The 15,215-nt window shown below is 38.6% G+C and overlaps 1 protein-coding gene across 31 annotated transcripts in view; it reads right to left on the bottom strand.

The window, feature by feature from the left end:
* Positions 1–15,215, bottom strand: part of LRCH3 (leucine rich repeats and calponin homology domain containing 3) — a 111,688-nt gene that overhangs the window by 17,100 nt on the left and 79,373 nt on the right. For 27 of the 31 annotated variants that reach the window (XM_005601913.4, XM_014732838.3, XM_070243621.1 and 24 more), the window contains 5 exons: positions 12,283–12,331; positions 11,481–11,588; positions 9,998–10,116; positions 9,228–9,365; positions 2,483–2,560 (listed from right to left, as the gene is read on the bottom strand). In XM_005601913.4, coding sequence (XP_005601970.2) covers positions 2,483–2,560; positions 9,228–9,365; positions 9,998–10,116; positions 11,481–11,588; positions 12,283–12,331 — 492 coding nt within the window. Of the gene's footprint in view, positions 1–2,482; positions 2,561–9,227; positions 9,366–9,997; positions 10,117–11,480; positions 11,589–11,699; positions 12,009–12,282; positions 12,332–15,215 lie in introns of those variants that run through there. The other 4 variants (XM_070243636.1, XM_070243634.1, XM_070243633.1 and 1 more) reach the window with 2 other exon arrangements.

Genomic DNA, 15,215 nt, shown 5'->3' with positions numbered 1-15,215 from the left:
GCCTAAGAGGAAGCGTCTAACAGTGGTGGTGACAGAGACTGGGGTGGAAGGCAGAAGTGGAGGAGGAAGAGGTGGCCTACGTGGAGTGTCCATTTCCTCCTTCTGGTGGGGAGAGGGAGCGGGAGGGAGCACGTGTCAAGAAGCCCGGTCTAACCACCCTGGAAAAATACCTAGGCTTTTAAAATTGTATTTTTTTCTACACTCTGGTAGGAACACGGCAGGCTGGCCCACAATAAGTACTGTTAACTACTGCTTGGCAAATGTTGAATTAAGTGCATGCTTTAAGGCATGCTGTTTTTGTATTTTGCTGACTGACGGCAGGTACATTCTGAAAGAATTTCAGCGTATGGACTTTAAGTCCGAGACAGACGATGGCTCTGCAAAGCCGAGAGTACAGGTACAATGATTGCAGACGCTGGTAAAGAGTACTTTTAACAGCCCGACGGAGGCTGCGTGTGCCAGCCTGTCCTGCTCTGTGGGGCCGTCTCGGCACCCTTCTCTCAGGCACGCAGCGCCTCTTTTAATGGCTCGTTTCTTTCCTCTGGTTCCTGTTCCCCGCACCAACCCACAGCCCACTCTCTTGTCCCTTGTCCTAAGACACTGTGGTGTGGAACTGGGCAGGGGCTGGGCATGCTGGTTAATGTGATGACCAGGTGGGAACATCTCAGGAGGCAGGAGGGAAGCACTGAATGCTAACATGTACATATGAATATTAGAACTTGCTTGTTAATATGGAGAAATGCAGGCTATTTGTTTAGAAATCTGATTAATGCTCTCTTAATAGGTTTAAAAATGGTGTGTTCTAAAAGAGATGATAAGCCTTCAAAAAACAATGATATAAAAATGAAAAATTTACTTTGAATTTGTTCAAAGAAACAAAAAAGGTCCTTGCTAACTAGCACTGAATATAAATTTCAGTTCTTTTATAACTCAGCTTAAAAAAAAATGCACGGGGGCCGGCCCATGGCCGAGTGGTTAGGTTGGCACGCTCCGCTTTGGTGGCCCAGGGTTTTGCCAGTTCGAATCCTGGGTGTGGACATGACACCACTCATCAAGCCATGCTGAGGTGGCGTCACACATGCCACAACTAGAAGGACCCACATCTAAAAATATACAACTATGTACCAGGGGACTTTGGGAGAAAAGGAAAAAAAAGCAAAAGAGAAAAGTGAAAAATAAATAATAGAATCACAATCTACTTATTAAAAGGAGAAAAACAATCAAGGGAATTCACGCTGGCTAATGCAGATGCTCTGTGAGCCAGGCTCTTTCTCTTCTACTTTGCAACGCGGGAAAGAGCTGAAAGAGAAGGTTGCTCATCGGACACGTGAGGCTGTGACCTCTCAACTCAGTTAAGAGAGGAATGGGGGACAGGGTAAAGGGAGCATCATTGTCATGAAAGCTGTTGGGACAAGGGCTTAACTTTGAGAGAAACAGTGGAGTTGTTAAGTCCAGGGGCCAATCCTGGGTTTCTGACAGCTAATTAAGAAGGTGAGAGAAAAGTGTCATGTTTTTCTCCTTAAAGGTTGGATAAAAGTATGATGACAAGAACTGTAATGGTTGTAGTTAATGAAAAAAGTATTAAATGGCACCAAGTTATTTCTTTAAATTTATGTATACATCATATCATTAAATGTAGTATCTATTAAGAGTACCACGGTTAGTTTGTTTAACATAATTGTTTTTTAAAAGGGTAACTGAATAAAAAGTGTATCAAGTTCATGTCTCTTAATCACATCTATAAATAAAGTTTAACTATTTGTACTATTAAAGGGCAATAAAGTCATAACTGAGGAGCTTGGAGGCAATAAATCTCAGTAAGAGGACAAGTACCTAGAAATGGCCTCTTGTGTGCTAAATTCCAAAGCATCAGAGCTCAGTGGAAGAGCTGCGGAAACGTGAAGAGTCTGTCATTTAGTGAACAGCATTGTCCCAGGGTTTGTTAGTTTGGGTGACGTGCTGTTTGTTAGATGTTAACAGGAGAGGAATCCAGTTGAAGTGTACACAGTTAACTCTTCTGCTATTTTTGCAACGTTTCTCTAAGTCTAAAATTATTTCAAAATAAACGTTTTTAGAAAGTATTAAAGCAAGTGTTAAAAAGCTGAAGCCAAATGAAGCACCCTCAGTCTGAGATGCACTTATTTTGAAGCATAGACTGTTGTATATGAAGTTGTGTATCAGTCAAACAGTAAGTGGGGATGTTTATGAAAATATCAGAATAACTATTTTTGATTACTTAGCATGAACTACTTATTGCAACATATTTAAATTTATGTGTATGATTTCTTTGGTTGGTCCTTGGAAATAATTACGGAAAACTGCTCAAAAGTATACTGATTGACTCGAGTAACACAAAATCATGTTAGTAATTATCAACTTAGTGCAGAGCCAGTCCTGGAAGATCTTAGATTCTTGCATTTCTGAAAGATTTTAGGAAAATAATACCCAAATCTATTTACGCAACATAAAAAAATTTTATTACCTGAGGTACACCAATTTTTCTGCAAGCTTCTAGGAAATTCTCCACATTTCGCCTGCATTTTGCCATTGTTAATTTAGGCTGCAAAGGAAGGAAAATATGGTGTTACTAGCAAAGTTTTAAAAAATTTGCGAACTTTAAAAATACTCTTGCCAATTGCTTCATAGACTCAATGCTCTAGACCTGAGGGTCAACAAACTTTTTCTTAAAGAATCAGATAATAAAAATGTTAGGCTTGAGGGCCATACGGTGCTCAATTCTGCTGAGAGCTTAAACGCAACCACAGAAAATACATAAACAAATAAGGGTGCCTGTGTTCCAATAAAACCACTTACAAAATAGGTGCTGGCCTGGGGACTGCAGTCTGCCACCCTCTACTTCAGACATTTGGCTTTGATTTTTGTAAGGCAAGTGCTAAGTAGAGAAATTTCAGAGGGGTAGTTATTTAATCTTTTTCCATTTTAAAACAACAGACACTAAAGAAAATTTGGAGGAATAAAGAAAATTAATTACCCATAGCTCTGTCATTCAAATATAATCACAACTAACACTTTGGCTCATTTCCTTTTAGTCCTTTTTAAAGAAGACAATTTAAAAAAAATCAATAGCCATTGTTCATAATTATGCTACAGATGCATCATGTCTCTATGCAATGGTAATATTTAATTTTTTTAAACATTTGAATTTTAAAAGATTGGATTAAAAAAATCTTTTTTCCAAAGGATGAAAATTTCCCATAGGAAATTTCCCTGATTACTAACTAGTGAGCTTGTTTTTCTGAAAAGATCTCTAATGACTAGAAACATCAAGTTGCATCACATGACCTGAAGTTGTGATAAAGTTTTTTGCCCAGTGGCTTATCATGGGTTATAATGTAAGAAAGAAATAGGAATCCCATTTCCCAGAATGATTAACAAACTCAACTGTTCAAATTCATCAGCTGGTTCCCAACGTTTAAGCATCAGGCATGGAAGCTAAACATTTGCAGGGAATCTGACCTAGAGTTTTTACAAAAGTCAGCAGATGGACGCCTGTACCATCTCTACAAAAAAAAAAAAGGTTTCACTTCAAAGATGGAACGTAATACTCTGTCACAAGAAGAGGGTAAACACGATAAATACAGAACAGTGGTTGAAGGTACTATAATCTTGGCCTGAGAAGGGTAGCAGTGAACAGGACTGGCTTTATCATGAAAGATAAAAAGGCAACAAGTGGGATGGAAGGTGAGTAAAGATTATTTTAAAATTTCAAACTGGAAAACTTTCAAAAAGGTCCAGAAAGAAGACAGCAATTACTTTTCTATGGAGAGCACCATTTCTTGCCTATGTGAAGTTCTATACCTGAGGTAAAAAAAGTTAAAAAAAAAAAAAAAGTGAAACATAAATAGGAGAATTGTGATCTACTTAACAGAAGGAGAAAAACCATCCTGGGGTTCACACTGGCTAATTCACACCTGAGCGGGACTCTCTCTTCCACTGTTTACCTGCGAAAGAGCAGGGTGTTCACTGGACAAGTGATGCTGTGGTCTTCTCAACTCCTGGCTAGTTCAGAGAGAGGTAAGGTGAGCTGAGGCACAAGAGAAAAGTCACTGTGGTGAAAGCTACTGGGATAAGGGCTTAACTTTAAGAGAAGTGGGCAAATAAAACACAGGACAACTGCTTTTCACTTAGAAGAAATTTTTCATTGGCTAGAAATTCTTTCTCCACAGACCGGTTTCTCTTTCTGATTGTAGAAATGGAAGTAGAAATAATGGGATATTATGGATAAGACTCTAGCAAAAGAAAGGGATGTGGACATTTAGACCTGTGCAAAAGAAGGATCCCTAAACTTCTGAAACTCTATCATTCAGATGCCAACATCTATGGGAGGGCAGAGTGAAGGAGGTCTGACTGCAGAGTCAGAAAAACAACTGTGTTTCTGTGCAAAACAAACGAACGAAAGATAGAGTTCATGTTGCTAAGTTAAAAACCCGTCCAGGCATCACCACCATCTCAGACAAAAAGAAAAGAAAGCTCAGAATAATGATCATAGGGTCTCAGTCAGCATTATCTCTGTGAAGACTACTAGCACCCTAAGACTTAAAAGGTGTCTACGGGGGGTGGGGTGGAAAAGAAAAGAAAATTCCCTTTGAGATTTCCTCTGCTGAGAGATTTCTGATTGATGAAGGGGAAGGGGAGAGGGGAACCATCATGTCTCTCGCCGGCCATTCCTTCCTTTAGCACGTATCTAAATTCCAGGGATGTAGGTCAGTGTTTCACAACTGAGACAACTCCTTCTTAGAGTCTGACGAAAGCTGTGAATCTACTCTTGAGAAGAACACACATGCACACAATTGTAGAGAGTTCATGGAGCCCTGGAAGCCCTAGGAATGCATGAATCCTGGCTATAAATCCCTGTTCTGTACATGTCCAGTAGAACGGCTAGTCACAGGGCCAGGGTGTAGACTCCCTGTCACTGTGGAGTGCAGAAAGACTCAGGACTTTGCCTTAAGTCAAATCCCATAGGAACCTGCTATCCCCAGAAGCTTTTCCAGAGCTTCAGAGGATATAACGCATGGTGTTGGATAGGCCATGTAGAGTCTGTTCTATTTCTATAATGTACAGCCTGATCTGATTGAAATCTCATGCAGGTTTGCAGGAAGAAAGTAATTTCGACAAGAGCATAATCTATACTGAAAGGAAGGAGAAATAAGCAATTTCACTATTCTGGAATTTGAAATGATTTAGAATTTTTTCAAGTCATCTTCCTTGGTGATATGGTTCATTCAGTGAGTGGTCACATCACAGTATCTGTAATGATTTTTGATGTGATTCAATAGTGCACTTCTAACAACGTGACCTGTACTACTTAACACCTATGCCTACTGACCAGCCAAACAGCAATTTATCATCAATTCTCTCACAGTAACAAAAAAAGATGAATTATAACCTAATGGTTGGAAACACGCATGCCTTAGTGTTTCTTTTAAAATGCCTGGACATAAGACCTCCCTTTTATAATGAGGTCATTTTTTGAATTGGGAGAAAGAAACCATGGTTCATACAATACATCAAAGTGTTTACTAAGTTACACTCAGTGTGATTAGCCAGTTCTCAAAGAATTACAATAAATCACCACGCATTAACGTAGCCCCAAAGAAGCTGCTATGTTTTTTTACTTGCATTTAGCTTTAATTTTACATCCTCATCACAAAAAAAACTCTAAGAAAATAGGTTACAAAGCTCTCTGTATGGTCAGAAGAACAAAATATGGGAAGAAATAGTCTAATATGAAGGAGGGCAATTCATATGAAGGAAAAATAGATGTAAATATTTACACTGAAATCTAGTACTATAATAGAAACCCTCATTAAGGCAATATTGACTTATTAATGATAATCATCACAATTTGAAAGTAAGGTTTTTCTTTGTTTTGCTTTTAATTAAAATACTAGACAAATTTCATCTGGCTGATTCAAAGTCCATTTTTTCACCCCCTAATGTTATAAAATTACATATTTACAAGTTTCTTCTTAACTTTACAGTTTATTAACCAAAACGATCCCTTCTTAAAAAATTGTATTTAATAGTCCTACTTGCTTTTAAATGTCAAGGGTACTATTTCATGAAAGACCTTTTTTATTTTAATTAATTAATTAATTAATTTTGGTGAGGAAGATTGTCCCTGAGCTAACATCTGTGCCAGTCTTCCTCTACTTTATATGTGGGACACCACAGCATGGCTTGATAAGTGGTGTGTAGGTCTGCACTTGGGATCTGAACCTGCAAACCCCGGGCCACCAAAGCGGAGCACGCAAACTGAACCACTGAGCCACTGGGCTGGCCTCGTACTTTATTACTTTTTTTTAAAGAGGAATTAATGTTCTTGAAATAACAGATCACTTGTAATTCATCTCTGCACCTTTTGTCCCTGGCAGAATGCCTGGCAATGGACAGGTACTCAAACATGAGTAAGTTTTGTTGCTGGTTTTGCTAGAAAGTTTTAAATGCTCTAATCTCATGCTATACTCATATTTCTTTGAGTGATGAGAAGGTCCATGTGTTTTATTTCTCTAAGAGTTAAATATTTATGAAACAGTTTTCTTTTCCTATATGTATTTTACACTCTTAAGTGGAAGGAACTGTGTTCTGGTGATTGAGGTAAAGAACCTTAGTCACCTTTACTCTCAAATTCCACTTTCTACATTAGCTCCTTGCTACTTCCTAAGTATTTCCCCTGGAAATGAAGAATGAGATTTGTCCTTTTGTTTTATTATTAAAAAATTTTTTTTTGGTTAAGTCGTTTGACAGAAACTGGGAAGAACGCAAAGTATGAATAAACCCTTCCCCTGCTGGCGGTGCCAAAAAGCACGTCAATTCCTGTTCTCTTAGTCACATCTCTGGACCAAAACCAAGACTTTCAAGTCTTTGGGAGCAGAGTTGACATTGGTAGAGCTACTGCTCCTCTCTGCCTTTTCCACACAGAACTGAATGCCTGTTTTCTAAGGTCCCTAAATAAAAAGTGGCTATTTTTCTTAGAAGCAGATGCATGATTCTATTTCTGGATGTGCTAGAGGGAAAGGGCCATCTCAGCCTCTTGGGACTTCGGCAACAAAGTAGCTTTCATAAATGGAAGAATACAAGGCCCTTGGGAGGGATAAACAATTTCCATCTGGAGAAGTAGCAAGATGAATGTCCGGAAGTGGCATCGATAGGCCTAGATACGACTGCAACCGAGTAAGGAATTTCTATCAGGAAGTGCCTGCTAAATAACAGCAAATGACCAGAAAACGAGATGAAGTTAAACCTTTTGAAAAGGTGAGACACCATGAAGCGTGTTACAAATGCACAGTATCCATTCAGAATCATCAAAAGAGGGTGTCTCAACAATCAAATCTACTGTGGGAACCTTGATTAGATCCTGTGTGTGTGTGTACTGGGGAGGGGAGAGGAGGGAGTGGCTATGAAAGATATTCTTGGAACAACTGGGGAAATTTGAATATAATTTATAGATTCAAGTATTGGTGCCTCACCTAGCGTTCCTTTACCCAGGCTCTGCATCCATCCTCACCTCCTACCCCGACTCCCACAGGCTGCTAATGGTTTATAGCTGTCCCCGTCTCAGTTTCAGCCTGATTCCACAGGGAGCAGTGGAGTATGAATCATGTCACACTCCCACCTTGATGCAGGAGAGCTCAGCTCCCATATCAGTCAGTCATTGGCTACGGCCTATGGAGAAGAGCAAGGTGGCCTAGGACAATTCTCTGAAGTATTTAGGGGGTAAAATGTTATGACATTTACAACTTTCATTTTTTATTTATTTATTTATTTTTTTGAAGAATATTAGCCCTGAGCTAACTGCTGCCAATCCTCCTCTTTTTGCTGAGGAAGATTGGCCCTGAGCTAAATTCGTGCTCATCTTCCTCTACCTTATACGTGGGACGCCTGCCACAGCATGGCTTGACAAGTGGTGCCATGTCTGCACCCAGGATCTGAACTGGCAAATCCTGGGCTACCGAAGCAGAATGAGCGCACTTACCGCTGTGCTACCGGGCCGGCTCCCGATATTTACAACTTCTAAATGGTGCAATTAAAATACACACACACACACACACACACACACACACAAATTACAGGCAGAGCAAAATGCAAAATGAGATAAATGTCCGATCTAGGTGGAAGCTGCTTCTTTCAATTTTTCTGAAGGTTTGAAAATTTTCATAATAAACATTTGAAGGAAAAAACAAAAGAGTGTGTCAATCCAAAGCTTGCTCTTTTTTTTGTGGTTTGCTATCCTGATCGTCCTTATCCAACAAGCAGTCTAAAGAAAACCTGCCAGTCATCCCGAATGCATCTTCTCCCTCATTTGCCACCTGAGGCTGGTCACCAGATCACGTCAACTCCACCCTTGAAATAGATTCACCATTCTAAACTGCAATTATAATCATATGCTTCCCCTGAGATTCTCTCAGTGTTTCCTCAGTGTCTACACTGTGATAAACTTCTAACTCCCTGACATGCTACATGAGGCCTTTGTCTCACTGGCCTCTGGCTTGCCTCTCTAGCTACGTCCCCTGCCATCTGCACCTGCACTTGTGCAGGATCTATTCTGAACAACCTAAGAATTCCTTGAATATGTCATGATCTTCCCAAGAGCTTCCTTATCCTTTGAACCCAGGAATACTCCTCCCTCTCTGTACTGCTGGCAAATTCCTACTCACACTTTAAGAATTAGTTCAAATCTGCCTCCTCTGGGCAGGCCTTCTTTCACCCTCTAGGCAGTTAAGTGGTCCCTTTGTTGTATTCCCACAGCACATCTCTTACACGCCTCTCTCTCTTTTTTTTTTTTTAATGATTTTATTTTTTTCCTTTTTCTCCCCAAAGCCCCCCGGTACATAGCTGTATATTCTTAGTTGTGGGTCCTTCTACTTGTGGCATGTGGGATGCTCCCTCAGCGTGGCTTGATGAGTGGTGCCATGTCCACACCCAGGATTCGAACTGACGAAACACTGAGCTGCCTGCAGCAGAGCGCGGACTTAACCACTTGGCCACAGGGCCGGCCCCTCTTACACACCTCTCTTATAACATTTATCACACTGCTGTAAGTTATTATTTATATGCCTATTTTTTTTCTCTAGTAGAAGTGAGACCCTGGAAGGCAGGGACTGGACTATTCATATTTGTATCCCCAGCATTCTGCACAATGCCTGCCACTGTACTTAATAAATGTCTGATAAATAGCTAAGATTTTTTTAGCATAAGGAACTTACTACAGCTGGTGAGGGAACGTGAATGCTCGGGACAGATCGAGGCCGCACATGATTGGCCAAATGGCAAAGAACAACGCCGTCGGTTAGGGCTGCTCCCAGATCACAAGGTAGAGATACTTTCAACCGGTACTCAATATGCTGAAAGAACAGGAAAATGTGCACTAGATTAATTAAAGAGTGGCTGACACATAGACCATGATGGAGTTACAATGGAATATATTTAATTAGAAATCAAGGATAAAAAGCAAATAAGTACCAAAATCCTTATTTTATCTTTCTATCCTAGGTCAATAACTTAAGGAGATCCAACACATATGTATGGCAGCCAGGCCACAGTGGTAAAAAGTACCACAAAAGAAATTCATTTACAATTTTCTGATTAAAAACCCCAAAACTGATTCTCTTTCAATTCCAAAATAAAATACTACATATAAGTGTGATATGTGTATGTATATGTGTACATACATATAAATTATTATTACTCTTACACAAATTCTTTACAATACATGGCAGAAAAAAATTTTAAATGAGTAGATAGGGCCAGGATTGAGCTTTACAGAATAACCCATCTTATTTTCTTAGTAAACAGTTGAAAAGGATTTCTTTAATAGCAAAATTTCTTTTACATTCATCATACAATGGACAATACAGCACACAATGGGTACTTGTTGATTCTATTAAAAATTATAAGTCAAATGAACAAGCGATTGCAGGACTATGGGCTATAGCGGTAGCTCTGAAAAAGTGTAATTCAAAGGTAATGTACACACTTTTCGCAGTTGATCTATTAATTCCAGCTCTTCTTCTCTCTGTCTCAAATTCTGTCTTATCATGGGATCTGCAGAGTCAGTGGTAGGTGCAGGAGATGAAAGAAGGGGTGAAGCATGACCTAAAAAAATATTAATACGTAAGACAGAAAGGTGATTGCCAGCGCTGGTAAAATACTCAGAGCTTCCTGCCCCAGTTTCCTTGCAGTCTAGCACACTCCACTTCTCAACTGACTCGCTTAAAAAAGTTATTGCGGAAGTTTTCAAATATGCACAATAATAAGCAGAAGAGAATAAAAAACTACCAAATGTCCATTACCCATTTGGCTCAACTACTTTTGTTTGTTTAAGTACATCCATTTAAAAATGTTTTTATTGAAAAATAACAAACATACAGAAAATTACACAAATCATAAGCAAACAGCTCAAAAATTATCATCACAAAGTGGACACAACCAGTTCAAGAAATGAACATTACTAACATCCAGAAGCTCCTCTCACGCTCTTGCCATCAGTACCCAAACATTGCTTCTAACACCACAGGTTCTAACTATGTACTTCCTGACCTCTAATACCACAGACCAGTTCTGTCTATTTCAGAACTTTCTACAAATGAAACCATATATGTATGTATGTTTTTGTGTCTAGCTTCTTTTCATCAACATTACGTTTCTAAGATTTATCCATGTTGTTGTGTATATTAATTTGTTCATTTTCATTGCGTATATGGTATCCCATTGTACAAATATACCACAATTATTTATCCGTTCTTTCATTGATGGACATTCAGTTTGGAGCTATTATGAATAATGTTGCTATGGAGATTTTTGTACACTATCTCTTGGTATACATGTGTACGTATTTCAGAAAGCAGCACTGCTACTCATGGGACATACAAATGGTCAACACTAGTAGCTAATATAAACAGTCTCCATTCGAATCTACAATCCCGCCAGCAGTGTGGCTCTGATTTGATTTTAAATCTCACTAAGAACGCATCTATCAGTTATACTAAAAGTCATTATTTTGGTCTTGAAGTGTTTGTTTTTACCTCCAGTTAACTTCTTTGGGGACCAGGTAGAAATTTGTCATATTAAGTAAAAAACCTGAGACTAAGTAGATTTTTTAAAAATTACTGATTCATTTTTTTGTTAGAACACAGAAAACAGCTTTTAGCAACAGAAAAATCTGAAAAAGAGCTCATTATAGAGAAGAGGAACATTCTCTAAAGCCCAGAAAAAGTATTTTCTTTGTTCAAACACTAGAACCTGCTTTTAGGTGGTACTAAGAAACTTTCTAATTCAAATACGTTCAAACAAGATTCTCCTGCTTTAACGTCAGTGAGATCACAGAGAATGCAGAGTTTAAAGCGTTTGCTAAGATGACATCTCAGGGCAGAAGTTTAAGAGCATGTAACACTTAACGTCATTATTAAAAGTCGTCGTTCCCCCCCCCCCCCGCCCCCATTTTAGTCCCTACCACCGACCTTTATTCGGTTCTGCCCTGCCGCCTGCTCGGAAGAGGAAGCTTTCCGGGCGCTGGGGCTGGTGTCTCTGGATAGCAGCAGGGAGAGAATATGCAGGGGGATGATGGACTAAATCAGCACGAGAAAGCAAAATAAGATTAAAGGAGGTGGAAAAAAACTGAATACAAAAAAAGTTCAGTAAGTGGCAAACAAAGAAAAAAATCAAATTAAACATGGCAATGATATATAATGATAATTTTGTTTATTAATACAAAATCCGGTACAGAAAAGTAACCCTGAAAGCAGGACAGCTGCTTGTATGTATTTTTAATTGTCAAGTTATTTTTGTTATATCAATAAAGACAGAATGAGGGGCCAGCCCAGTGGCGCAGTGGTTAAGTGTGCGTGCTCCACGTCGGCAGCCCAGGGTTCACAGGTTTGGATCCTGGGCGCAGACCTATGCACTGCTTATCAAGTCATGCTGTGGCAGGCATCCCACATATAAGACAGAGGAATTTGGGCACAGACGTTAGCTCAGGGCCAATCTTCCTCAAAAAAAAAAAAAAAAAGACAATGTTAATAAATAGAATACAGTCTCTGGCAAACCTATAGCCCTGCTAGCTCATGCTCATTTTTTATATCAAATGGTTGAGTAGCTGAACAACCAGCTGAATTAAAAGATGGAAAACATACAGAAAGTTCCCAATTTTGCATCTGATTTCTCACCTCAGAAAACGGAGCCACAGCTATCTAAAAAGAGATTTATTAGGAAAATCCTGGTAAAGAATTATAATCTTGATGTGTGTATCTTTGCGTCTATTACCTGTTTCTGTTGTAGATGAGCTTGACACAGCATTAGATCTGTCATCATTCTGTGAAGAAGTAAAGATATATCAGTAATTATTATTTGAGAAGAGGTATTTTCCACATTTATGGTAACTTTGGGATTATAAAAGAAAACAAGCATGCAACTCTCCTTCAAAATTAAGTTTTAAAATGAGAATTTGGTGTAATAAAATAATTTTATATATTTTTTTAAGACCAAACTTTTTATTTAGTTCTGCAGAATACAAGGTTTATGTAATACAGTCTCTAAAGACAGTCCTACTATATAATAGGCCTTTCCTATGACTACTTAAAATGATCACTCTAAGGCAGAAAATTTATTGAGAAATACATAGACAAGAATAAAATTTTATTTTATGACAGTATTTTTCTGGTATAGTTTCTAAAGTATTTTCCCTCCTCTGGAGAATAAAATTTACTGTGTTAAGAAGTGATAAAGGGAAATAAGATATTTAAAGATGATTGATAGCTGTATTTCCAGACTAGTATTTAAGTCCAAAATGTTTTTAATCCATTGACCGAAGGAACTGTAAAACGGAGGAAGAGCTAGCTCAACTGGTATAAAATTTACCTAAAAAAGGAAAATGTGGTTAAGCTAATTTAAAAAGAAGTGTTGGCTGGTTGCATTAAAGATGATGAAGACTTGGCAGGGGAGCAGAAGCAAGAAAAGCTGGAGCAACAGCGAATTTCCAGGGCCTGACACCTAGTTACACGCAATAGTTTAAATATATTACAACCGTAGGAGATGATAACTAAGACACATTTCTGAACTAAGAGAATGACTTTAAAACACACACACACCTACACACACCTACACACAGACATATATCTGCTTCCACACTTTTTTCTCCCTTTTGGTTTCAATAGTTTCAGAAATCTTTTATTTCTAGTTGGAGTTGAGTCAGATAAAATTAATGATGACAGGGAATTTTAACTGCTAAAATAAATGAATAAGCAGAAGCCATGCTGTTGAGAAAATTCTTGGACTGATTTGGAAGACAATTTTGTGGTAACGATTCCTTGGTTTGATACTCTGAGGCAGAGAATTAAGACTTACAAATAAGCTGCACTCTCGAGTGAAGCAATGTATTACATCTCCATTAGTGAAAAAGACAACATGTTCATCAAGTTTATAGATGCCAATAAACTAAGTTTAGGATGTTAAGAAATGAAAATTTAACAAATTTAATTTAAAATAAGAGCAACAGGAACTAGCAAAAGGAATAAACTGCTAAATGAGGCAGAAGCTGGGCATCATTATAAGGAAACAAAAGACTATCCCTATTTTCAAGGAATATGAGAATATCAGGAAGGAGAATGCTAATTAGCTAGACAAAGACCTGTTCAAGGACCAACGGTACAAACAGAAAAACGTAAAAAGTAGAAATTATTCCAGATAAAGGGGAAAGATATTTTTTTAAAACTTAAAAAACTTCATTGGAGTTAGACTAGAAATTTAAGCAGCAGATATAAGGGAAAGATTTTTTTTTTAAAACTTAAAAAACTTCATTGGGGGCCGGCTCTGCGGCAGAGTGGTTAAGTTCACGCACTCCGCTGCGGCGGCCCAGGGTTCAGATCCTGGGCGCAGACATGGCACCACTTGTCAGGCCACAATGAGGCGGCATCCTACATCCCACAACTAGAAGGACGTGCAACTAAGATATACAACTGTGTACGGTGGGGGGGGGGGGGGGGTTGGGGAGATAAAGCAGGAAAAAAAAAAAAAAAGACTGGCAACAGTTGTTAGCCCAGGTGCCAATCTTTGGGGAAAAAAAAAAAAAAAGGAAGATTGGCAACAGTTGTTAGCCCAGGTGCCAATCTTTAAAAAAAAAACTTCATTGGAGTCAGACTAGAAATTTAAGCACATTAAGGAATAAAACAAAGTTAATAGGCAACTGTATTAGATCAGATGGAAGACACGAAATGACTTACAGTGAATGGCAGCAACCCTTCAGGAACACAAGATAATAAACAGTTGGGTGTAACGAAGAACAAAGCCAGAATCGAGGGGACTTGTAAAATGATGACCTTTAAAATGTGCTTTTATTGAAACCATAAATCTAGTGACTTGCATGCCAGGATGCTAAAATAAGTTCAAATCGCTCTGAGGACACTGACTATATCCGAGAACTCTTGGAGAACTGGAGAGCAAAATCCGGAAACTGACATGAACTCAACTTTATGCCTGGTTAAGCAGGAAAAGAAATAAAATCATGCATAAATACAGTGTATACCTGCTGTAAAGTAACTAGGATACCAAAAAATACAGAACAAATCTTTTTAAACTAACCACTTGACACTGCAGCAGGTCTGCCAGACAGAAAGGCAGCTCACTGCACTTTCAGCATATTCAGCTTGGCCTTTCTCAACTACGATTCTGGGAGAGAATAAGCCCCACTGCCCTCAGGCATCTATGGAGTGTAATGAATTAACTGCTCTTAGAATGGGAGCAGTTACATACCTTCCTTGAGAGAATTTTGAAAACAGTCCCTCAAATCATTTTCTATGTTGTTGTTCAAGTAAGGAAACTTGCTGAGAAAGGCTGGCAAAGGGTTAATATAGAAGAGAATTACGTTTTTTCAGGAGCCACCTAGGTATGTGAAGCATCTTCAATAAAGACCAGAGACAAGGTTAATGAGGTTTACAGATATTATAAAGTTGGGGTCAGCATTTAGAAGGACATGATGCAAGAATATGAAAGTATTCTAGTAAATTACAGAAGTAAAAATGTTCCAAAAGCAAAATTAAGTATTTAGGAAAACAAAGGATACAGGGTATGGAAATTAATTATCATTTAGGAGTATAACTAAAACATGTGACAATTATAGTGGATACTGAGCAAAATGAATACCAAAACAGAAAAAGCCAGCCTAATGCTCAGAATAAGACAGATGAGAAACCTTGTTCGTG

Source organism: Equus caballus, chromosome 19, assembly GCF_041296265.1.
Source record: "Equus caballus isolate H_3958 breed thoroughbred chromosome 19, TB-T2T, whole genome shotgun sequence".
In the NCBI taxonomy this organism is placed as follows: domain Eukaryota; kingdom Metazoa; phylum Chordata; class Mammalia; order Perissodactyla; family Equidae; genus Equus; species Equus caballus.
Note: the sequence above shows the minus strand (reverse complement) of the source record. Positions and strands in the feature narration are given on the sequence as shown.